General features: G+C 34.0%; 1 protein-coding gene across 1 annotated transcript in view; it reads left to right on the plus strand.

Annotated features, from left to right (window-relative positions):
* The first annotated feature begins 2805 nt into the window (after window positions 1–2805).
* The window catches only part of LOC143239837 (dual specificity mitogen-activated protein kinase kinase 1-like), a 47092-nt gene continuing 22367 nt past the window's right edge, over window positions 2806–27530 (plus strand). Inside the window, 6 exon segments of the mRNA XM_076481397.1 lie at window positions 2806–2958; window positions 5452–5555; window positions 10186–10411; window positions 10988–11134; window positions 12755–12832; window positions 26957–27008. Of these exon segments, the coding sequence (XP_076337512.1) occupies window positions 5476–5555; window positions 10186–10411; window positions 10988–11134; window positions 12755–12832; window positions 26957–27008 (583 nt within the window). The 5' untranslated portion in view covers window positions 2806–2958; window positions 5452–5475.

Here is a 27530-nt window from a genome sequence, read left to right on the forward strand (position 1 = left end):
TCCAGTTCGAGTGGCCAATATTTAGATGCTTGGTTTAATGTATCAAACCAATGTGTTTAAACATTGATCTGTTTGCATTATTGGAAAGACAATAACGCGAGTTACCATATTCACTTATCTAATATTAACGCAGAACAAGGATGTGTCTTTTGTCTTCCAGGTGATCACTACTGGAAATAACCAATCATTTTCTGAAGAATGTAAGATTTCACCCATTCACATCTGTTGTACTTCAACACAGGCTACACCCATAGTACTCCAAGGAATTCTACTCATAAAATTTTTAATTGGGCATATGCTTTCTGCTAGTAAGCTATCTGAGTTGTTTCCATTATGTGAAATTTGAGTGACTACACAGTTCTCAACTAGTGGGATCAGATGTGTTGATGTTAGCGCATTTACTTTGAGGTAGACCATAATGGGTATAACTCTTACATAATACCACTTCAACGGGATTTTATCCCCTTTGAATGATTGTTTGCAGTTAAGCGCAAAGTTACACAATGGGCTATCTGTTCTCTGCCCATCACAGTTATCGAAACTTGGTTCCTAACGTTGCAAGTCCACAGACAAACTGCTGTGCCACTGGGAGGCATGCCCCCCTTTGGACAAATAAATGCCCAAGCTAATGCTGTTTATATTTTGGACGGGAACAGTACATTTTATACATGGGCTCTATAACTGTGTTATTGACATACTAAACGTTGTATGTATAAACCATGAAACACTACTTGCGTACATATGAGTACTTTTACTTCTTCTACATGCACTTCTGCGATCATCTATTCCTGGGATCAATCTGGTGAACATCAGATAACATAATAACACAACATGAGTTTTCCAGTTGCACAGGTTAAACTGACCAGTAAATTCCATATTTAATCGATTACAATGGTACCTAAGCCAGAACTAAAGTCAGAAGAAACTGACTTTATTTTGTAAACAAAACTTTCTAGACGTAGTCATAGCATGATCTTTTCATGCACCCACTTAAATTAATGGTACACACTTATCTTCTGCTCCCCTAGTTTCTCCGAGCTGTAACAGCAGTGTTTACTGCTTAATATTGGCTCTTCTTTATCTGCTGGAGTATACATTCAAAACTGAGAGTTTTCTGTATGGAAATTTGATTCAATAGTGATTCAATTAGCTATAAACAAGGCGGATACTTTACTCTTACCTTTCAGAATGACTTTCTGGTGAAGGTATCAATGGCATAGGTTGGGGCACATGAGCCATGGGAGTATTGAGATATCCCTACACATTCATTAAATTACATTATGGTGGTACTGAAATACTGGCATGTGTGATTGATTGGTTAACCCTCAGCTTAGTTTGAACCTAACATGATATGGATTCATAAATAACATCTATCTAAGAAAAAGTTGCTGCAGCTGTCGTTCCAGGCTCTTTCATTTCTTGAAGCCAGTTTCAAATTGCTACTATGTACCGTTTAGTAACACCAACTGCTTATGTTATAGTCAGGTGATATCATATTATTTCACTTGGTAGCATTTCCAGAAATTTATGAAAGAGAACATCCTTGAAATACACTTAAGTTATCGCAGGTAAACTTTATTATGCAAATGGTACAAAGCATCCAAATGCTCAGACTCTCTAACTATGCCTCTTCCAAGGTTTGAATTTAGACCAATGGATTGCTCTTTTTCTCCATCATCTTGAATCTCTGGAATAACTCAGTAAAGACTGTTTCAAAGTCTCAGAGTTACTTGTGGAATAATTAGTTTAATTGAGAATATTATATTGTTGCTTACATCTGAAAAGTACAAATAATTATTTAAACTATTTACAAAGAACTAGTTAAGGTGCAGTTATGTACTTTCTTTCTGACAATTTCAGGTGAAGTCGAGGATCGGTGAAATGTATGGCTAAAATAAATTGGATGCCTCGAAGTTAAACTGAGTCACATGATTACTTTCACTTTTAAATAAAAAATTGTTTGTTTGTTGAATTCAGCGAAAAGTTACTTAAGGACTATCTACAATGCGTGTCCTTAGTTCAGAAGTGATAGACTGAAGGGAAGGCACGTATAGTCATCATTGTTCACTGCTGCTCTTGAGCTACTCTAAACGAATACTGGGATTTACCGTCACATTTAATGCCCCTACAACTGGAAAGGCGAGTACGTTCAGTGATTCAAGTACGAGGCCCACAGAATGCTACTCGAGCGCCCAAGTCACCAGGCCATGACAGACCTAAGTAAAGAAGAGGGTGGCTAATTTGTTTATTTTCAGTGAACTAAAGATAATAAGCTTCTGAGAGGGACGTAAAATAAATTATTTTGATTGCTTACTTTTGTGAATTATAATTAATGCCTCAATTTAAGTTGGTGCCACTTGAAACTTATACTAGAACAGAAGACAGAAGGAAAATCGGAGTTCAAATCAGTTATTGATAAATTCCATTATATTATATGAGATAAAGTTGTCAACCAATAAATAAGCTTTAAGTGATTGTTCGAGAAATAGCTGGTTTTCTTGTGACGAATAGCGGCTCTCTGTCGTTCTTTGTTTTTATTATGAGAAATTATAACTGTAAGGAAAAATATTATAAAAGAACTGGGACGGTAAGGTTGAGACTTTGAGACTCCGATCGAAAATAATATGATGAGAGCTATTGAAAAAATAAAATCTTTCTGCATCGATGCATAAAATGTATGTATTAATTTAATTTAATTTATCATTTATAGTTTCATCACAAGAAATGTATGAGAGATTAAGTCAATGTTATAAAAAAACTTACAAAATTTTCAAACATAAATACTTTTAGAAATTTAGCAAACGATCCCCTAGTTTTAGGTTAACTGTTAGTCTGTGATTCTTATGTTATAACTTATAAAGTCATTAACACTAACAGTAATCGCTGGAATAATACTAGTACGTGAAAAATATAAAATATTAGGAAGTCGAAAAATTCATCGTAGCATATAATACAAAGGTAATCATGTATTTGTCAGCTTGTCTTGTAAGTTGTACGAGTGAGTTAGCAATAGACATCACAGCAATATATTAATTTCAGTAAGTTATATTTGCTAGAGTAAAACGTAAGTTAAAAGTAAAGCAATGTAAATTGTAATTGCGACTTAAAATAACAGAATGTTATTGACAAAAAAAATTCTATGTTAGTTTTAAGAAAAAGATTTGAATTCACATAAATATATAAACATGTTAACTTTTTAATAATTGAATGAAAATGCTTTTTACGTTCCTACTAAATTTATTTTGCGATATTTCGGCTTTAACCCTATTCCCACTTCAACTTTCAAGTAATAATTCGATTAACGATTTATGACAGGTCATACAAATTACAATGATACATGTACTGATATCATAATATTCACAGGTCATTTAATTTTGAAACTGTAAATATTAAACAAGTTAATCTTTTTCATTATTTGAATTTAAATACTTTTTTTAAAATAAACTTCTTGACGGTGTGTAAATACAATGTTAGCTAGAGAGCAAACAAATTTAAGTTTAAGATAGTCATATAAACTGTAGGTTTCTAGACTATAGTGTAATAATGATTAGACTACACATCAGACTCTTCAGGGTTAATTGTTAAATTCATAGTAATATTTATATCTATGCTAGTAAGCCAGCTGGAGAGTGTAAGCCTTACTTGTTAAATTAAATTACACTATTCACAGTGTATGTATAATGTATTAGATAATGGAGCTAATTATTCAGGTTGTGGATATGCATTTAAGTTTCATCATAGATTTCAAAAGGAAGCCCCAGAACTTAATTGTTGTAGTAGTTTGATACTATTATTTTTTAACTAGAATTTTTCCCTCATCAACACGCTTTTGAAAGTTGCATTGTGGAACACCCAACACAAAGTTAACATAACATAATGTTATAAAAAGCAATAACATAAAAAGCAATGTTGAAACAGAAACCTTTCTCCCTCACAGCTTGACTCTAGCATTTTCCAATCTGTATGGCTGAAATTAAAATTACCCATAACTTCTAACTTCATTAACAGTTGAAATCTTAACTTCCTTATAAAGTTTCTCACTACTTTCATCAGTATCATTAGGTGGTCCAAAACATATTTCCACTAAAAGCCTTTTCTCTTTGTATCAACTAATAGAAACCAAAATGGGGTTCAATCTTTGATATTCTCAACTACAACAAAATCTAGCTCATATTTTAATACAGAGCCACACTTTTCTTTAACACTATTATAGTATCATATTATTATAGTAAGCTCTGGATTGAAATTTGAAAAATCATTTTCATTACAAGTTTTATTAGGGTTAACATGCAATGTAAACAACATTAAAATATATGTACACGGTGGGCCGTAAGTCCCTACCCATCCTTATATCTTATGTATCCAGTGTATCTGTGTGCTGTCCCTCATTGTTGCTGCATAATATTATGCAACGCCATGTTCTGCGAGACATTTTCCTCAACATAGCAGGGGTTATTGTTCCAAATGCTGTGGTAACAGCTGCCTTCAACTCATCATTAGTATTATTGAATATAATAACATATGGATAGGTAGCGACTTACGGTCCACCCTGTATTCTAGAGGAAATATGTTGTCAAAATTACGTTGTTCCCAGTATATAAATAAGTAATATTAAACCATTCCCTCTGCAAACAACATATTAAAAAAAATGCTGAATTTTATTATACTCCTATATTCAAATTATTATCCATCAATATATGGTGAAATTACTACAATAATGGAAAATTAAACTCAAAGAAAACTGAATGTGTTCATTGTGGGTAACCTTGGGTGTGACCATATCCCAGAATAGGTGCATTATTGTAGTAGGCTATTGATTGAAAATCCAATAAGCAGGTTATATACAACAATTAGCATCGGGCATTATATGCAGTAATGACTGAGAACACATTGAGGAATGTGATGCACATACATGCTTACCACAATGATGTTATAAACAAACAGTTGAAGTGATACTGTACTACTTTGTGTAACAGCTTGTGTAGCAAAATTAACATTTAGAAACTAGTTTTGTATGCTATAGGGTAAACTACTTATATAGTGGTAGTCAATTATAGTATGAAGGTCCACAGGGACCCCAGATAAATTTTAAACAATATCTACTCTGTCTGCCTGTTTTGAAAACAATCGTGTTGTATTAATCCAGGGTTTACACTTGACAGTTATATGAACTTGTATAAATTTGTAATGTTTATGTAAAAAGATATAGAACAAAGAGTCATTGGGATTCATGTGGACACGAGGTACGTTGATAAGGGTTAAATTTGATTCAGTATTTCGTGACATTGACACGATATTGCAATTGTTGGACAGTTTTGAACTTACAACATGATTGTCTTGTGTTTAACCTGTTAATGTTTTTTTGTGATCAATGAATTGGTAGTTTTTCATTTTTAATGCTAAAGGTTTACATTAAATAAATAATATAACTCTAACATTCTCCAAATTTAGATTGGCAAAGTAAGAATACATACAATGTCAACAAATATAGGAAAGAACAAATTTAATTTGAAATTACCTCCAGTTGATCAGCCAAGCCCCACTGACACCAATGAGTAAGTTTTATAATATTTACTTTTGATACATTTTTGTTTAAAAATGAATTAAGTCATATCTCTGAGAAGATTTGAAGATATTTAAGTACAACCATTATTAATTTGTACTGTTAAAGAAAGTTGTTTATCTGGAATTTGCTTGTTCTACATTTTGTGGCTTAAACATGCAGTGTTATTTTGAGTTTTATATAAGAAAAAAGGTTTATTTTTTTCTGTTATAAGTTGTTAAAATCTTTTGTAATGTTGACTAAAACTACTGTTTTTTAAGTATTGAATAATGTAAAATGAATAAACCAGGAGTTTCCTGAAATATAAGAATAATATTTTCAACAATGGTTCTGTTTATGTGATTGCCATTAAGGTAGATAAAAAGTGTTTATGTATCTCTCTTGGAAGACCAAATCAACAATAAGCAATCAAGTTCAGCAGTAATCATCATCTGTTGAATTATAATGTTGTAGTTTGACTTGTGCCTAGTGGCTTAGGCTTTTGAAGAGAATATTGTAAGGTATATAATAATGAGTTACTAACACGTGTATTATGTCATTTATGTATGGTGGTGATATGTGTTATATGAATGGTGATTTTCTTACAGATGATCACGTCTGAAATAACCATTAATGATAGATTGGTTACACAAACATTTCAAGTCAGATATAAAATATGTTTAGTTGAATTGATATGAAACAATGTATTATCTTTGTGCACATGTTCAAATTATGCAAATATGAATCAGACATTGTTAAAATTGTGAATATTTTGAATTAGAATGCTTATGTTTGCCACACAAAAGTTATAAGACATCAAGGTATTCTGATAATTTCTTGAAAATAAAGCAGGTGTCTTCTTAGTTTACACACATTTCGCCTAATACATTTTGTCTCTTTCTATCATTTTGTAAGTTATCTTCATTCCAGAATAAGTCATCAAAAGATCATTTTATAAAAGTTAGTCAAATAATGTGACTTTTTTTTTTTTTTTTTCTCTGCAGCTATTTTACTGCAATGGGCTGCAAGCTTGAGAACTATTTAGGAGAAAATTTGTATCACATTACACCCATTTATGTAAAAATCCATATTTTCCATTTTTGTAATTTTCTGGCCAATTCTGAAGTATAGTTTAAAATTGGTTGAGTAACCATATTTGGCAAATATAATGGCTCATTTTTACCTCTTTTATTAGTGATCTAGAAACTTTGCATTTTAAGTGGAAAATAGTGTTATGCTTTAGTTCTGTATCATATGTCTTTGTTATACTCCACCAGTTCTTAATTCACTGTAATTTCTGCTGTGTTATACATTTATTCTTGAAAAATAGGATGAGTTTATGTGAATAATGGATAAATGCATGTATTTATTTTAAAAAGTGACTGTGCATGTACTTATGGATCAGAAACTATTGTAACAATGGAAAGAGATAGTTATTTTTTGCTTTAGTCTCAGTTGACACTATATATAGAATAAGCATATTTTACCCTAAGGGAATGTGCAACACCTATCATATATGTAATCAATGTTTTGAAATGAAAGAGGCTTTAATAAAATTACAGAAAAATTATCTATACTTTAGTTAGGCTGGAAATGAAAATTTGTTTTATATTGTAGAGCTGACCAAGAAAAGCTTTTACTGTGATGATTTAGTTCATTAACAATATTAATCACTAACATTGTATTCATAAGACTGACCTTTTTAGGCCTGACTAACCTTTATTATAAGTCAGTTTATTCTATATTTAAACTTTTAATTTGCAGCATTACTATTTACATGTGCATATAAGCTCAATAAAAAAAGGACAGAGGAACTGGGAGAAAAATATGGAGAAATTAAGTTTTTAATTTTTTTTTATGAATGTTTGGTTATTTTGCAATATATATTTTTTCATCCAAGTTAAACATTGATAAGTTTTTCCATATTTATTTCAGTAAAAAATATATGATTATGCAAAATATCATGTAGAAGAGAAAACCCTAAATCTCCCTAATTTGCTCTGGCTTCAGTTCTATCGAGTCTTACTCGCTCTTAATTTTTTACCCATGTTATTACCATGCCTCAATCCTCATTTTGAAAGAGATGGAAATTAAAACAACGCTATGAAAAGTTCAGAATTTGTTTGCTTTTTATTTTATATAGTGTTGAATATCTTTTAGTTGTGTTTGCAAGAGTACACTTTAGATGAAAGGTTTAACACCTGCATAGAAACTTTTAGATAACTGCTGAATTCTATGGTCATACTAAAAGGGCAGGTGATGCTTACAGACCTACATGAACTTTTCTGTCTTGTAACTTATGTACAACTTTTGTTGTTGTTTTTTTTTTTTAGCCAACTCGCATTAATCAACCACTGGACCTACATATGGAATAAGCTTAATTTTGTTCATAATCATGCCTACAGTCTCTTTTTCTGCTTATCTTCCTTCCTCCAGCTCTTGGCCTCTATATTTCGAGACTAACATAGCTATCTGTTGGACAGAACAAAAACAGTAATTTCAATTTATATTGAATTAATTTTGAAGGTTGTTGCCAATTTTATTTGCTCTCATTTTTGGGGTGATTTGCAATTGAAGTGTAGAAGTTTCCCTTTCACTTTGGCAACCACTTGAAATTACAAAGCCACACTGCTTGCTTTTTACTTTCAACTTACCAACTATTTCAAAGCTATTCCAAAACAGGAATGTTGACACTTGCTGACATGTTAAAACTTGTATATTTACAAGGCATACTACAGTTTGAGATTTAAATAAGTATTAGATATGACCAGATATGGCTAGATTTATCATAAAGGTTTACCTCCTTGAAGAAATATTATTAGCAGTTGCACACACTAGAAAGGGTAAACTACTATATGAGTATTCACCTGGGATTATCATATGATGATTCTTTGTTATTGTTATTGCTTTGTTTCCAGTCTGTTATTCGTTCACCTCTTTTCAATTTTTTTTTTTTTTTTGTACTTGCTTACATGTCTCGTAGCTTTCAGGGTCCCATGAAACTAGTGTATCTGTTTAAATAAATATCAACTATTTGAGGAAAAGACTTGGCTGGGTGTATGGTATCTGACTGATGATGTAACACACTTCTTCATACATCTCTGAAACGGGATCATCAAAGGCTTAATAGTTTATCACGATTGAGTTTTTAATAATGTAATACTGATCATTTATGGTAAGGTTAAGGCAATGAAACATCAATTGTTGTCATGGTTTAGTCTAAATGGCCACCTAATTCTATCAATTATTATGTTCTTTCTACACTTATGTATAACTAGGTATTAACTGCATACTAGTTTTATCCTACATTTTGGTTGCTGAGCTGTTGTTATCTATGCTGGGTTGGTTGAAGTGTTATCAGCTAGGTGTATGTAAAAGGTTTCTATTATCTGTTTTTTTTTCACGTGGTTAATATCCTATTAGTTTATTTATGGTCTTCTCTGTTATTAAAGGCTGTTACAAATAGATCAGTGTTATTAAGACTTCTATGTCTGCTACGCTCCTGAATTCAACCTTTTGATGATCTTTTTGCTTTTTCAGTGTAGTTGAATGCAAAAAGGATGTTGTAAAAGATGTTTTTTCTCTACATTGTCTTTAGATAATTTCATATATACAACCTATTATGTTTCTCATAAATTCTGCTTTTGTTTGATGTGATTTATACATTCCATTTGTATATTCGAAAAACCTCTGACATAGAAGAATATTGCTGTGTATCTGTCATTTCTTTTCTGTTACTCTCTGTTTATATACCTTAAGTGTTTCTGGATGTCCATCGTTTAGGAGCATTGTAGTGATGTGTTTATTCTATCTTCTTAGTTACTTTGGTGTTACAAATTTTATTTATTCTGGGGACTAGTCTGTTAAACACATGTATTACACTTTCAAGGTGGTTTGTTTTACAGTTTATCAAATACAGTTTGTCCATACTAGTGGGTCTCATATAAGTTTCTCTGTTATATCTTGATAACCATAATGTTAAGGAATGGGAGTTTGTGATATATTTCCATTGTAAACTGTATCATAGGGTGTTGTCTGTTCAGTTAGTTCATGAATTCTTGAATGTTGGTTTTAGCTCTTGACCATGTAATAAATATATCACCAACATGACTAAGTGTGTTCTTGGGTAGTAGACTGACTGTTTTGAGGATATTAACTTTGAAATGTTCTGGGTAGTGATGACTGAGTACTGGTGAAAGGGGCGAGATCATACTCAGGCCTTGTCGTTGATAACACATGTTGGAAGTAACGACACAACCTACCAATAACAACAGAGTATCTATTAATAAATAGTCTGAGTAGCTTATAGGACAAACACAAATATTTCACAATTTTGACAGTATTGAGTAATAGAATAGCAAATATGAACCTGTTAATTATAGAAGGGCTTCTGGTGACTGAAAGAAGTGTAAATAATAGTAGCAAGTATCTAATTTCTGTACACAGGGTTTATTTTGGTGGAGGTGTTTTTCTGTTAGTTGTAATTCTATTCATTATATACTTGTATAAAAAAATATTGTGTACTGAGAAAAGATCTTTATAATCAAGTTAGGTTAATTGGATATAAAAATGTATATGTGCACAGAAATATATATGTATATTTAATATGTATATGTAATAAATAATTTGATATTTTGTCACAGAAAAACAACAGGTAACACAAACTTGGAGGTGCTACGAAAGTCTTTGGAGGGGTTGGACATAAATCACCAACAGCGAAAGCGATTGGAAGCTTTTTTGACTCAGAAGCAGAAAGTAAAAGAGTTAAACAGTGAAGATCTAATGAACTTGGGAGAGCTTGGAGCTGGTAATGGGGGAGTTGTCACTAAGGTTGTACATCGCCCAAGTGGCCTTATAATGGCTAGAAAGGTAAACAACTTTGTCTTTTATGTTTTTGACTTAGAATGAAATAAATACTATTAATAATTAACCTTTCTTTAGGGAAAGTGACAAGTAGCTTTAATTGTTAATTTTCTTTTTGATTTTGGAACTTAGGTTGGAAGGGAATAATGATATTCTCTTACATATATTTTCAAGGTAATATCAAGAAGTTTATTTCATGGTATCTCTGGTACATACATAACAAGTATAAATAATGAATATCTGTTTAATGAAATGGTTACTTGAAAATGGGGAAAAGTAATTCATACAACTGTATACAGTGCATTTATTTCTTAAGTTAGTTGTTATAAAGGCTAGATCATTGAATATGATTCTTTTAGGGTTAAGTATAGTGAAATAATTCTTAATTTCCATTGAGCATTAAGCATTCATTTTCTAAAATTGTGCTAATAATTGTGTAATTTTTTTTATGTAAACACCTGTTAACAGAATTATTCAGTGAGATGCCGAGTCTTTTTTTAACTTTTGTTGTGAGATATTGTGTTTGATATTTGTGGATTTCTGAAAATATTAATCAAAGCATGTACATTTTTACCACACCAGCTTATTCATTTAGAAGTAAAGCCAGCAATTAGAACACAGATTTTACGAGAATTGAAAGTGTTACATGATTGCAACTCTCCTCACATTGTTGGATCTTATGGAGCTTTTTACAGCGATGGAGAAATTAACATTTGTATGGAGTATATGGTAAATCCTTTAAATATTGTATTATAGCTCTAAACTGCTCATTACCTCAGAAAATACGAGTAAAGTTTCATTATATTTTTTTAAAGAAAAATAAAATATGCTTCTCTGTGGTTTATAAAGTGAGATCAAAAAGGTGTTTTTAAAATTAAAACTTAAATAGTGTATTAGCATTTGTTTTCTTTTGTTTGTTTTTTCATGTTTATAATAGGTTTCATCAATGAAAATGTGCAGTAAACATGTAGGTGTAATAGTATTGGCAAAGTATAACAGTAAATAATAATTCATTTATATACCACCAATACAAATATCTTAAGTAAATTAAAAATCATTGTTCTAATGTCAGAAGAGTGTAATCTTGTTGAAGTTTTTATTTAAAATCATATAAACTTAAATATTGTAACACTTCAACATTTTGCAGAATTAGTGCAGAAAATATATATATTTATATTTTTTTTTACATCAATGTTGAGGTGTAATATATGTAACACATGAGATAAGTAATGAAATTCTAAATACAAAATCAGTGAGTGGACAATGATTTCTGAAATTTGTCTGTTATAATGTAAATACAGTATACTAAATGTTTGACTTTGATATAAGTAAATTTTATAATGAAGAGATTCTTTGAAATAGGAAGTGTTTTTATAACATCTGACTTCTGATATATATTGATTTCTCAGTGGAAAAATATTTCATTGTCGTAATATTTTATAGCAGACATTTCAGAGATAACAAAAAAAAATCTACAAAGGCTTTTTCTGTTTTATAAAATAACACTTCATAATTATCTGGAATTATTCTGTTGTGGTTTAAACACCAAATGCTGGCGAGACATTGAAGATCAATAGGCCTAAATATTGATATAAAAATCAAGTTAACTGCATCTAGTGTTTTTTTTCTACATGTCTCTTAATTTTTTCATTGCAGCTTGAAGTCATAGATATGTAAGATAGTGATAGTATTTTAGATTTGTCACTTGTTGTTTACAAGTTGCTGTCTAAGGAACTGTTTGTTCAGCACCAAAACTCATTTGGGCTGGACAACAAGAGGTAAAAGAGTTTATGAAACACTGTTTATGTATCAATTTAATACTTCAAAGTTACTGTTTAAAAGCCAGTGAGGCATTGGAAACCAATAGGCTTAAAAATTATTTCAGTAATGGAGTAGACAAATTAAGAAAGGGGAGTGTGAAAAATACACAGTTAACTTGATTTTTATAGTAGTACTTTTGTTATTGAAGAAATCAGTGTTTGTTTTTTTTATCTGAAATAGCAATTTAAGTATGGGATAATTAGTTTTCATATACATTGATATCATCAGGAGAAATTACAGGAAAAGAACTGTGAAAACTGGAGGGTTCTGTTTGGTATAAAATTTTATGATGTAATAATTTACTTGTAAAAAAAAATAATAGAAATAAATGCAGCAGAAAACTGTGATGATCACCTTTAAAACAAATCAGCACATCACTAAATTTGTACCTTGAAATATCTAAACATCTCATCTCTCACAACTTTGTTTTTGATCAAATAGTAATAGTAAGAGGAACTTATCACATGCTATTGATTTCAGCAAATGTCATACAAACTTAAAACCTCACTTTCTTTTTCTTGACTACAGGATGGAGGCTCACTTGATTTGGTGTTAAAAAAAGCTGGTAGAATTCCAGAACAAATTCTTGGAAAAGTGACTATTGCTGTAAGTATACTTTATTTTTATTTTAATAGTTAACAGAGTGCCATCTGTTGTAACTATACATTGTACATCAGTGTTTATTTTTTAAATCTAAATAATTTTAAGTGTAAATAAAGAAAAACTAAGTGTACCTGTTAAAGAAGCAAACACTCTAAAGGACAATGCCAGATAATGTTTCCCTTTTTTCTTTTGTTATTAAATCCTTAAATACATCTTGTAGATGGTAATAATTGATTCAGTTAACTGAGTAACTGCTTATGCCTATTGAAGAAGTGGAAATGTCTCCACCCTTGTAAATGCACATTCTATACTGGTACTGTTTATAAGCACTTCACTTTGGTAATCACTTTTTCTTGACAAAGTGTTGGTCATGGTGTTCTTTGACAAAGTGTTATGATTCATACCATTATGGATTGCAGTTTTTGAGCCCCCTTGTGGATTTCAGTATAATTATAATTAAATATATATATATGTATAACACTAAGTTTTATGTGTGATATTTATGGGTATGAATTCCCATATTACTGTTGCCAGCACAGTAGCTAATCCAACTTCCTGTACTCCTCTGTTATTTAGCATCTTTCTGTGGTTGGAGGGGGGGTATTTTCAGTTACAACTGTCTATATTTTTATTCACAGAGCTGGAGACATTAATTTGGGTTAGAGTGTTTTCTCTTAGGGTTTCTGAAGTTAGCTTTTTTGTTTATCCTGAGGAGAATTAGGATTCCGTTTTCTGGTATTTTGCTCTGTTAGCTTTTCACTGGTCCAATTTGAATCCTACTCCTTTTCTTCTATTAATTGTTTGGATTTGTGAGATTGTGGGGCTTTTCCTTGTCCCCTCTGAGTCTACTTCTCCCTTGTTGGTAGAGGGGGGGTGGCTATTTAGTTTCTCTTCCTTCCTTATTTTTTGGCTATTGACATGTTGATGTAATAAGATAGTTGTTGGCATGTTTATATAACATTCTATCACCCATTAGATCCTGCTATATCCTGGTAGGTTCTTTCTTTCTAAGTCTCTGACAGCTGTGAAGGGGATACATCCATCTCTGCAGTTCTTTTGCCATCTCCTGATGATGAAAAACTCACTTGAAGCAAAAATGTATCTCAAGATCTGAAGGTGACCGAAGAAGGTTGAAACATTGTTCTCTACTTTATTGTAATAAAAGTTTTAATACCAATACTAGCTCTCTTGAGATACATTTTTTGCCATCTATTTCTCACCTCTGCAATCAGTTGTAATCTGATAATTTGTTTTGGCCTGGAAGTGTTATATGACCCACTTTACCTACTTTTGTGATGATTGTCTTTTTATTGGGGTCCTTCAGTTTCCCTTAATCTTCATAATTTCCAGAGGTGGGTTTTCAAATATTCATTTTGTACATTCTGGTCTTTACAATTGAGGTATCTTTTAAGTTATAACTCAGCAGATTTAGCATATTGTCTTTTGTGGAGAGTGTTACCGAGACAGGTGTGCTTCTCTCAGTCCAGTTTAACATTAACAATCAATTTGACCATTCATACTACTGGTTGTAATTAGTAGAATTGAGGTGTTCCATAAGACCATCTAGGTGCTTACCACATGGTATTATTATATCATGGACCACCACTCATGAACTATCAAAAGTAAAGCAAAAGGGAATTGCCTGTCCCTGCCAATCATCAGATTGAATAAATCTGGATCAGTTTGTTTTTAAAAATTTAAAGAACTAGTTTTACCTATTAATTATACTGTTTCCAGAGTACTTTTTTTTCAGGACTCCTCAATATGCACTATCTCCTTGATTCTACTAATGGGGCTAGGGAATTCTTACTATACTAAATTTGCAGTTGTTTTGGTGGTGGACAGATGCTTTTCCTACAGAATGTGTGTGTGTTCTGTTCATCTTGGAAAAGAAAACAAACTCTCCACCCTGGGTCCCTAGAAGTAGAACTAGCTTCTGTGGGAGCCTTTTTGTAATTTAAGTTCAGATTTGACACCACACTATCTGATTAGGAGAGTATATGGCCCTTCTCTTTGATCAATGTTGATTTTGTATATATTTCATAGAAGTAGGTCCACTAATTGTTCATAATTCTCAGCATAAAGTAGTTTCATCCTAGAATCTTGGTTGAACACAGGTTCTGCACTCTCTCCATAATTTCAGGAGCAAATGGAATATTTCTTGCCCACTGAAATGGGGAGTGAGAATGAATATTCGTAATATCAGACAGGAAGAATTCTGTTCCTCTATATACAGCATACATGATCTTGAAATTCTGAACCTGGAGTGTTGCCTTTTAAACTTCTTCAAGTGTGGGAGAAAGTTTATCCACTTTAGTACAACTTGCATTCTTTTGATTCTGTTGGTAGCTGGTGCTAAATGCATCAATCATTTAATAGCTATGAGTTGTGATACTAATCAAACTTATGTACATGTGTGTGTGTCTATAACGGTGCAATCCAATAGCCCTAACCACAAATATGGGATATAGGATGTATATCTGGTTGCATTTGGCCTATAATGATTACTCGTATACCATACAACCCTTGATACAGGAACTCAGTTCCAGAAAAAGAGCATCCTGTGCTGGATGTAATATGGTATGTCAGTGGATGGTAAGTATATTTTGGAAGTATAACATTTTCTTAAAGTGAAAATGTATTCTAAATAAAACTTACCTCTGCTAACACACTCTTGCCCTGCCTCCCTGCTAAGAGCTAAGTCCTAACAAAAGTGACTACATTAACTAAGTGAGGTGCTTATATAGAGTATTAGGATAGAGGGCACATTGAAGAGGGTTAAGATATTACCAAGAGCATATAAAAGACTGGAGCATGTGAGACACATGCTTAACTGGGTAAAGTCATCTTAAAGAATAGCTGTGTTGTTAGTGGAATGTAATTATTATTGGCAATGTAACTTCAATGTAGGAAAATGTTAACAATCAAGGTGTTTTTGTTCAGACAATAATCATAAAGTAAATTAACCCTTGTATGGTGTTGAACAGTTTTCAGTTACTATACAAGAAGTTACAGTAATTGAAGCAGCCAACTATAGGTTACAAGCCAAATAGTCTATAAAAAGAGGAAATGTACCTATTTTGAGAAGTTTATTTCCCTTCTCATATAAAAATCCTAAAAAAATATAGGCCACATACACAGTTGGACAGTTTCTATTTATCATGCCAAAAATTGTGATAATCAAGCCACCATCTGGATGATTAATACTAATGTAGATGAATACGCACACACACGTTGGATCATCTTATAGTAAGATACAACTTTTTTTATTAGCCACAAAATGTTTACTGTAAATGCTTATTTTAGGCCTTGTATAGCTATCAATTTATTTTTAATGAACTTGGTATTAATTTGTTATATTTTTATCTATAAATGCCAGAAAAAATATAATTTGATTTGACTAACTTGGGCAAATGTATTTCGATGGCTTAATTTAAAGACCTCAAGTTCAACTATAGTTATTTGTAAGAGCTGATTTTAATTTCAAATTTCTTATACTTATAAAAGAGTAACTGATGTCGGTTGTAGAGAAAATCTCTTACAAATGCTAACTGTTTATTTACAAAACAGTCAATGTAGTTAGAAATGTTTCTCACTTTTCCCTTTCTTCAATTGTTTAAGCAGTTCTCAAGTTGTCAGTGTTGTTCCCCAAACTTGAAATTCTAATATAATAGATCTTTTTTATTTTTTAATAATTAAATATAACTTATTTTCATTTTAAATTAATTTTCTTTAAACTGTAGGTGAAAAGTTTGTGATAGCACTGCACAGTGGTTCAAAAGGAGTTAAACTTTATAAAGTTATTAACTGTGTAGTTTTTAAGTATATTATTTCCATCTAAATTGATGATTACATAATATAAAGTAATTAAAAGTCACAGCACCTAAAATTTTGTGTTTTTTTATGAGATTAATATGTGAACTGATTTTTTTTTTAAAACATAAACAATACATAATGTTGCCTACAGCATAGGTCCATGTGATTGTGGTCACCCCTGTACTGTGTGCATGTCATGAGACCTTATTTTGTTACATTCAAAACTAGGTTAAGCAATCTTAATATCAATGTATAATAATGAAATTTTCATTAAAATTTACATTATTTCAAAGATTTATTTAAGTTTTAATTTCTTTTCAAAAATAACCTCAAAGAAAAATTCATAAGTGTCAGTTTGATGCACAACATTAGTTAGCTACTTACAAAGTTTAAAATTTGGATTTTTTATTTTGAGAACGACTTGAATAATTACACCTTCTATACACAGAAAGTTAAGTTAATTACTATGTAAACACTTTCTTCTTTCAAGTTCTGTATGGCACATTTGGAGGAAAGAGAAATAAGTTTTTTGGAATTCTTAACTGATGCTAACCACTTGCTCTATAATCATGCATATCGATTTCTGAGCCATTTATACTAAGTTGAGCTGTATGTTTGTAATCAATAGAATAAACACATTTCAAAATACTATTTCCAAATAGTTACTTTAAAATTGGTATAAAAAAATTCCATTGAGAACTTGTGAAACATTTTTGTTGTTGCTGCTTGTCTTCACTAGCATTTTAGCGTTAATACTCACCTATAAATATGTTAGTTAGATAGAAAATTAAATTTTATCATTTCTGTGTCTTAGGTAATTGTGTATTAGTTATTTAAATTGCATATTAGAAATGTTTAACCAGGTTTTAAAATAGAATTTAGGTTGTCTCATTTTATTAGGCTTAGCGTAGTAGGCAAATGTCCCAAAATTGTCACTCCCGAATAAAACCCCAAGAATGACCATTAATGTGTGTCGAGATAAGTAATAATGAGAAAGGGAAATTAAACATAAAGTAAGAACTTAAAATTAGGAATAGAAACTGAAAAGATTTTTAAGATTATTCAACAAAATATTAAAAGGTATGTACAATTTTGTATTTTTAATTGTAAACCTTTCCACGCATGACACATTGATGAAAATACTTTGAAATATTCAGAGTCTGAGCAAAAATAACTACAATACAAAAAATAGATCTTCATTCCAAATACTTAATTTAAACAATCTCATTCTTTGTTTACAAAATACTTGTAATGTTTCTCGAAAATCTTACCAGTTTTTATTAAGATACATTAAAGCAGTGTATCAGTGATGAAACTTTGTAGAATGGACAGCAACTGCCTGCTGTGGGGACACAAGTGTAGAGGACAACATTTCAAAAGTCTTCTGCCTTTCATCTTCAAGCCAGTGTGTGAAGGTGTTGGTTTTTTATAGTGTCTTGGTGGACTGTAGAGAACGTGTTATGATTGGTTGGATTATTACTGTTTCTGATTTGAGGAAAGATTGCCTATAGATTCAACCAATGGCAGCCACAGGTTACTTACCTCTAATCTGGAATCTCTGTTTAGTGAAGGCTTAATAGTATTAATATAAAATAATTCTTTGTTTTTTCTTGTCTTCCAAAATTTGTCTATGTCAATGATTCTAGTTTTCTCCCAGTTTATTGTGTCCAGTTGGTGTGGCATGCTCTGCAATGGCTGAATTTTGTGTTTTCATGAGTCTTGTACTATCTTTATGTTCTTTTATTCTTGTTGCAAGTTTTCTTCCCATTTCTCCAATGTATGTATCCTTGCAGGAGCACAGAATTTCATAGATGACATTTTTGAGATTCTCTTTGGTAGGTCACTGTTTGTTTTTTACCAGAATGGACCTTAAGGTGTTGTAGGATTTCCACCAGACTTCTGTGTTGAATTTTGTGGCTGTGCATTTGAGTTTTTCATTGAAATGTTGTAGGTATGGTAGGTAAATGGTGGTAACTTTCTGATCTTTTCTTTCTGTTGTGGTCTTCTTCAAGGAGTTTTTGATGAAGGAGGAGGTGTAACCATTCTGTTTAAAACTCTCTATGATCTTTTGGTGTTCTGCTTCAATAGATGTCTTATCGCAAATGTTTTCTGCTCTCTTGTTTAGGCATTAGATTATACCACGTTTTATCAAGGTTGGATGATAGGACTGGAAGTGTAGGTATCTGTCCTTGTGGGTGGGTTTTCTGTATACATTTTTTGGTTATTTGTATTGCTTGTTTGCTGATGAATATGTCAAGAAACAACAGACTGTTTTGTTCCTCTATTTCCATTGTGTAGTGGATTCTTTTATCTATGGAATTGAGGTGTTCTAAAAAGTCTGGAAAGTTTTCATGACTGTGGGGCCACATAACGAAGGTGTCGTTCACATAACATCTGTAGAAACTCCTCTCGGTATGGATTCCAGTACATGGTGAGGGGACCTCCCAGGGAAGGTTCTGTTCTATCACTTTACCTCCTCTGGGATCCAGACATCTTCTCATGTGTTTGCCGTGTGTGGCAATCCATGAAAGGGAGGAGAGGATCCTGGTGGTTGAGGGGTCCAACCCTAACACACCACTTTGGCCTTGAATTCTTGTAGACAGATGGCCCCCTTCAATCTGCTAGTTCACTTGGGCTATGGTCAACCAAGTACCATTGTTGGATGTTCTCAACAGGTGTTGTAGACATTGTATCTGATGCTTGTGTTTGGGTATAGTGCTCACAAAACCCTGGTATTGCTGCAGTGTCCTTATTTGACATTGTAGTGCATCCCCTCATTGGACTTTATGGTGGGTAGGGTCAGTGGCACCGAAGTTTCTCTTTCTTTATTATGGATAATTCAATTAAAAATCTTAATAAAATAGTGAAAAAACAATCTGTAGGTAAACAACCACATCTTGAAGATTCTGAGCAGCAATTCTCACCATCCATACAACCTGTTGTACGTCATTTTCTTATATTGCATTCACTTTCAGACAAACCTTTAGGGCAAATGTCTTCCTTTTTCATTCAGAGGGGACTAAAGGGACTTGCTGGCTCTCCAAAGTCAGTGAAGAAGCTTTGATCTGGTGACATAGTTGGAAACATACATATCGCAACACGGTGAACTCCTCTTGCATTTAAAGGCAGTTAGGGATATACCTATTGAGGTTACATCTCATGCTGCTTTGAATTCATCAAGAGGAGTTATTGTTGAGAGGGATTTGAAGAACATCCCAGAGTTGGGAATTCTTGCTGGTTTCTCCACCCAAGGAGTTTCTGCAGTGAGGCATATCTCCACTCGCAAAGATGGAATTATGATGCTGAAAAATGTTCTTATTCTCGCATTTATGTCACCATGTCTGCTTGCCACCATCAAGGCAGGTTATCTTAATTGCACAGTATGGCCATACATTCCAAACCTTCTCCAATGTTTCCAGTGTCAGTGGTTCAGTCACTCGAAGACGTCATGTCGTTTCTTGACATGTGCTCATTGCAGTGGAAAGGACCATGATGCCTACGAGTGTGAAACGGACCCTCATTGCATCAGTTGCAATGACTCTCACCCATCCTACTTTCATTTTTGCCCTAAATGGTTTGAAGAAAAGAGGTGCAGCATTTGAAAACGATTCATAACGTTACTTATCCTGAGGCTCAAAATTGCTGTTCACCACCTCATCTTGGACGTATGCTGCTGTTCTTTGTTCTATGACTACAGTGGGAGTGCAGACAGATCTCTCTGTGCTTACAAAAGAATCATTCTCCAAACAAATGAAAAGTCTTTTGACCTCCATGGTTAAAGAAGTTGATAAATAAACTTCAACACCTACCTCTGTCCTTCACATACGAGGTCTGTTCAAAAAATACGCAGACTGACGTCATAAAACAAAATGTACTTTATTTAGAAGTTACAGGTCTGGGACCCCTTCAAAGTACTCTCCTCCCCAACGCACACACTTATCCCAACGGTGTTTCCACTTGTTGAAACAGTTCTGGTATGCTTCTTTTGTAATGTCCTCCAGCTCCTTCATTGCATTTGCCTTAATCTCGGGAATCGTCTCAAATCTTCTTCCTTTCAAGGGTCTTTTGAGTTTGGGGAACAAGAAACAATTGCAAGGAGCAAGGTCAGGTGAGTCAGGGGGTGGGGAAGAACAGTGATCGAGTGTTTGGCCAAAATCTCACGAGTTCCGAGGGCTGAATTTCACAGCAAAGTGGTGCATCTTTAATTTTCGGTCAAAATCTTGTAACAAGATCCAACTGATATCCCCCACTCTTCAGCAAGCTCCCTGACAGTCAGACGTTGATTTGCCTGCACCAGGGTGTTGATTTTGTCGACATGTGGGTCGTCAGTTGACGTGGAAGGACGTCCAGGACGCTCATCATCTTCAATGGACTGTCGACCATCCTTAAAACGTTCATGTCACTTGAAACATGCAGTACACTTCATAGCAACATCACCGTAAGCCGTGTTAAGCATAGCAAAAGTTTCAGTTGCAGATTTTCCAAGTTTAACACAAAATTTCACAGCAAGTCGTTGCTCTTTCAGGTCATTCATTCTGAAATCCGCCAAACGAAAAAAATTGCACTTACTTAAAACCGCGTAGCTAATACACAAATGAAGATATCTGCAATGGCGAAATGGCGTTGTAATCAGCTGATCTGTGCGAGCCTAGTGACACCAAGCGGATTCCCCTGGAACCAACTGGAGCCTCGTAATTCAAACAGTCCGCGTATTTTTTGAACAGCCCTCGTACATTCCAACAAACCCCAAGATTCATATCCTTTGGCTCCAGGTACAGGTATTTTCTCAGATACAGCTTCTTCTCTTACCCCAGGATGCAAAACAATCACTTTTTCACTTCCTCAATCACTGGAATCCCCTTCTAACAGCAAAGACCTGCCCTATCGACCCAGGGCAGGATCTATGAAGGTCGATAGACCTCCCTTGAATAAGGACAGTAAGGAAGAAAAGACGTGGTCGTAAACAGAAGGGTTCTCTACCTACTTCATTTACACATAAATACAAATGGCCATCCTGATACAATAGAACTGTAGAGGTTTACATTCTAATCTGGATGACCTCAAAACACTGATTGCTTCCTATCATCCTCTATGTCTTTCCTTACAGGTAACATTTCTGAAATCTGCTGATACAGTCACCTTACAATGGTTTTCTTTGTACAAAAATGATTGCCTGTGTGATGAACAAGTGCATAGAGAGGTGGCACTTTTGGTTGATCAGCACATGTCCATCCTGTCTTTGCCACTTGACTCACTCTTGGAGGCTGCAGCCATCTTTGTTTCCTTGGGTCATAACATTACTGTTTGTTCTCTCTATCTGTCACCTGGAGAGAAACATGATCAATCAGATCTTGATGCTCTCATTGAACAGTTGCCATTTCCCTTTTTCATCCTGGGGGACTTTAATGGACATCATCCCCTATGGGGAAGTGTTGGTATTGATAGAAGGAGTCCCTTTGCAGAGCATATGCTCTCTAATCACAACCTTTCTCTTTTCAATACTGGTTTTTCTACTTATTTCCATGCACCTAGTCAGTCCTTTACTGATATTGATCTCTCAATTTGCTCCCATTTTTCATGGAGAGTTGCCAATAATCCATGAGGCAATGATAATTTTCCTGTAATCTTGAGAGAGACTGGCTGTGGTTGATGCCACCCAACCTGCATGCCCTGGTGGAAGGTGGATCAGGCAAACTGGCTCTTTTGCTACTCTCACAGAACTTGATCCTTCCATAGTCTGTAAGCCGTTAGTAGACGACTGTGTGGCAGCAGTAACTGACTGTGTTGTACAAACAACTGCTCAATGTATTCCAAAAACCTTGACACATTTTCCACTATATCCTCTTTTGTGGTGGAATCCTGCCCTCCACGTGACACAGAAGGCTGAAAGACGGGTCTGGGGAACTTTCTGTAGATATCCCACACTTTCAAATTGCATTGCTTTCCAGTGGGCCTGTGCACATGCTCAGTGGATAAGATGTCAAAGCTAGAAGGAATCTTGGATTAAGTTCACAACCAGCATATCTTCTACCACTATTTCCAAAGTTATATGGGACAAGATTTGAATGGTCAATGGGCAATATACTTCTGACCCCCTCTCGATCTTGCTCTCTGATGGCCAGGAAGTAACTGATAACCAGAGCATCACCAGTACTCAAGGTGGAAGCTTTTGCTGGGTATCTAGCACTTCTACCTCTTCTTCCCCACCTTCTTAGCCATCAAGACTTGGGCAAAGTAATCACCTCTTTCAGTTTGAGCTGATTGTCTCTATGACTATAATCATCCCTTTACACTGGTGGAACTCAAACTGTCCCTTCATTGGTCTGGCAGTACATCAGTTGGACCTGATGATGTACACTATGACATGCTGTGCCATCTATCTCCTGCTTTTCATGCTATTCTTCTGATTATTTTTAACTGGATCTGGTAAGAGAATGTTTTTCCTGATACCTGGTGCCAGGCTATTGTCCTACCTTTCTCTAAGCCTGGGAAGGATCCCAAGATTTCTCCAAACTACTGTCCAATTGCTTTGATGAGATGTCTCCGTAAGACCTTAGTGAGAATGGTTAATGCTCCTCTTGTTTGGTTCCTCAAATCAAACCTCCTCCTCTCACCACCCAGTATGGGCTCCAACAACAGCTCTCCACCATGTACCACCTGATCTGACTTGAAATGCCAATCAGAGAAGACTTTCTCAAACGACAACATCTTGTATCAATATTCTTTGACATTGAGAGGGCTTGTAATATGACATGGAGGTATGGCATTTTGCAAGACATAACCAATGGCATTTTGGTTATGTGTCCATTTGCCCATTTTTATTAATTTTTTTAATGGATAGGAGATTCCAAGTTTGTGTGCTGTCAACATTTTCCTATTCTTTTCTACAGTAACTTGGAGTCCCTAATGGCTGTGTTCTGAGTGTCACACTTTTCAGTATAAAGATTAATTCCATCACTGAACAACTCCCTCTCACTGTTGCAAATGGTCTCTGTGCCAACAACTTTAACATCTCATGTCAGTCGTTGAACATGAGGTATGTTGAGTGGCAGGTACAGACTGCCCTCAGTCATTTACTGAAGTGGACCACATCTCTCTCTCTAAAACTGTTTGCATGCACATTTGCCACCATTGTTGAAGTTGTGCTGTCTGTGGTCCCTGAGACAAAGTTCTTTGGGCTTATCTTTGACCATAAGCTGACCTTTATACCACACATCAAGCAGCTATGGGTCAACTGTACAAGAGCACTGAACATCCTTTGTGTCCTCTCTTCCACCACTTGGGGAGCAGATCGATGTTCCATGCTAAAGATATATCATGCTCTTATTTGATCAAAACTCTATGGATCACTGGTCAATGGCTCTGCCAGACCATTGGTTTTAAAGATGCTAGATCCTACTCATCATTAAGGTTTTCACCTCTGAACTGGGGCTTTCTGCACTTCCCCAGTTCAGAGCTTATGCATAGTCTCGTGAACCTTCTTTGCAACTGTCTTTACTATGTGCTTTGAAACTTTGTTCCTTACCAAAGCATCCCACTTGGGGTTGTGTTTTCTTTTTCAGTGTGCCATACTTTTTCAGAATAGACGGTCTACCATTGCTCCTTTTGGCCTTCATATCCAGGTGCAGTTGGATGAATTGGGTCTGTCCTTGGATAACATTGCAGTATCTCCTGGTCAGCCCATCCCATTGTGGCTTCTTAGTCCCCAGTTGTGACCTATTTTTAAGTTATCTAAGAAAAGTAGACAATCCTGATTGGAAAACCTGTCTGCTATTTGCTGAACATCGTTTGAACCATCCTTCCATTCCTGTTTATACAGATGGTTCAAAATCAGGTGACTGTGTGGGTTCTGCCATGGTTTGTTGTGGTTCGGTGGTTGTGCGCAGAATTCCCCTCTCTGTGTTGACTGCTCACCTATACACCATTTCTCTTGTCCTGGTTCACATAGAAGCTAAGCAGTACTCAAACTGCACTATTTATACTGACTCGCTTAGTTCTCCACTGGCCCTGGAATAGCTTCACGTTGGTTTACACCCTGTTCTCACCAATATTCAAAAGTGGCTGACCCATTTCTCTTTTACATCTTCTTCTATCCAGTTTCTCTGGATACCGGGCCATGTTGGTATTCGCGGGAACGAGCTTGCTGACACTGCAGCTAAATCTATTTGCTCTGGCACTATCACCACTGTGCCTGTCCCATACATGGACCATTGTCCTGTATTACATTACACCTTTTTAATATGGCTCCCTTTTAAAAATCACAGTTCATCTAGTTAATTTGAAATTAGAAACTGGCCATAACATCAAATAACTCGAAACCAGGACTAGAAAGACCAACTTCAGGTGACTGAAGGTGGTTTTTGTACTTACCTGTTAGTCTTCTTGGAAAATTATGATAATTACAGTTAAGCTACAGAAAGTCCTTTACAACTTGAATTACTGAAGTTTTTCTCTTAACATCATAGACTAGGTATAAACATTGGTTTTATGCTCTTAATGTTTTTTTTTTTAAACTTGGTTTTGTTTTACCTTAATTTCCTTTTATGAATTTTACTATATTTACTTTTAACTTTTTACCAGATATTTGGTGCAGATAGCCTAGCTGCTTTGTGCCATAAAACACTAGGTCAACCAACTGTAGAAACTTGGTTTTATTGGTGTAGATGAAAGGGCTCTTTCTTTAAAGTCTTCCATGAAAATGTTTGCTAGGATTGGAGAGAGTGGTGATCCCATGACTAGACCATCTGTTCATAGAATTTCTCATTGTATTGGAAATAGGTTGATAGTAGGCAAATGGTTGTTAGTTCCATTTTGGTGTCTATTTTCATATCTGTTCTTTGGTAGAGAGTTGTCATTCAGCAGTTGTTGTCTGGTGATCTGAAGGGTATCTGAGGTTGGAACATTGGTAAATGGATCTGTGACATCAAAACTGACTATATATATAATATCCTGGGATTTGGTGTGTAGCTTTCTGAGTTGTCTCATGAAATCTGTCGAGTTTTGAACGTGATGTTCAGTGTTTATTTGTAGTGGAGATAAGTACTAGGAATGTAGCCAGTTGATGGCTGGGTGAGTTTTGAGCCTTAGAGGTATATTTGGTTTGTGTACCTTAGATAGTTTGTGAAACTGAGGAGGGAAATTTTCCTTGGATCTCAAGTCTTTGGTTTGTTTTTCATTGATTAAGTCTTGTTTCTTTAGTTTGTTCAACATTCTATTGATGAGTCTCTCTGTCTTTTCTGTAGGATCATTGGTGATCTTTTTATATTGGTGTTTGTCAAGTAACTGTTTGATCTTCTTGCCATAATCCATGATGTCTAGGATGACTATACTGTTTCCTTTGTCTGCTGGTAGAATCTTGATGTTGTCTCGGTTTAGACGGTTCAGTGAGCTGCATTTGTGTTTAGTGATGTTTTGGTTTCTTGGCCTTCTGAAGGATGGTGCAAGTTTGATGTCAGAATTGTTCAGCCATAGGGTTCAGGAGGCTTTGTGCAGCAGATTCTAAGGTTGCAGCTATGTCAACAGTTGTAACTATGCTAGGTTGTATGGCAAAGTTTAGACCTAGGTTAAGGATCTTATTTTCTGTAGCACTTAGAACTCAAACTTTTGTGTTAAAGTGAGAAGTGTTTTTTTTTTATAGATTTTCCAAACACAAAAGATGTTTGGTGAAACTGATTTCTGTTTACATTTCATTAATTTCAGAGTATGATTACCATGCCATTAGTAATATGAACAATAAAAATAATATATTTGGCAAGAATAATAAAGTGCAATATTTTTTTAGCATTGTGTTTTAAGTTGCACTTCTTTTAGGTGTATTTTTTGGAAACCAGCATGTGAAATTTATAAGTATTGTAAATAAAACTTGTAGATTATAACATTTAAGTTCAGTTTTAGTTGAACTACAGATTTATAGGTGGGTTTAAAAATGAAGAAGGGAATTTTCATCTCAAACTTTTTGTGTATGGTCATTCACAGGTTTATTGTTGATCAAGCCAAAGTAATCTATCTGTAAGAAGAAAACAATTCTCTGCTAGTCAACGTAACAGGTGCATTTCAGACTATTAGCTCTTGCTATCAATAGTAATTCTGTGTGTGAAGGTGTTATTAAAGCTGAGATTTTGATACTCTAGAGATATATATTGTTTTCAGTGAGGTCTCCCTGTTTTTATTTTGCATAAAGCCTACAATGACTCTATTTCAGTATCAGATAGGTATCATCTGTGCTGTAAGGTACAAGTTTTTTTTAACTGTATGTCATACCAAAATGGTCCATGCTTGTTTATAGATTTTTTATGTGTTTGGTTCCTGTAGGTACTTAAAGGCCTGATTTATTTGTGAGAAAAACATCAGATTATGCATCGAGGTAAGATGTGTTTTGTAAATAATTTCATTCTAATTTTTCTGCCAATACTGTTATTTGAGAACATGACATGTTTGCTATCATGCACTTTTCTTTTATATTTTGAGATTAGTTTTTGGTATCACTTAAATTTTGTAAAAGTAATGTTTTGTGAGCTAAGTTTTTAACAGAATTACTTAATTTTTAATAAAAGTTGTGATCTTACAACAAAATTTCACTGACTTTCCAAGTTGCATCCATATTATTTGAGACATAATATTTGGACAGATTTGTACATGGTTTATAAAATACAAGGTATTTAATGTAAATTCTATTGATATGCATAACTCTTATTACAAACTGAGGTAAAAAGTTTTTATAAACTTTAAATTACATGTATTAGAATGTACCAATAGCTTTGATCATATTGATCAAATGTAATACAATATGTATGATATTGGGATCAAAATACCAATGTGTGCATCAAAGTTCTTGGTTCCTCAGAAGGAGCTACATCTGATAGGAAAAATATTATGTAAGTTCTTT

Source organism: Tachypleus tridentatus, chromosome 13, assembly GCF_004210375.1.
Source record: "Tachypleus tridentatus isolate NWPU-2018 chromosome 13, ASM421037v1, whole genome shotgun sequence".
In the NCBI taxonomy this organism is placed as follows: domain Eukaryota; kingdom Metazoa; phylum Arthropoda; class Merostomata; order Xiphosura; family Limulidae; genus Tachypleus; species Tachypleus tridentatus.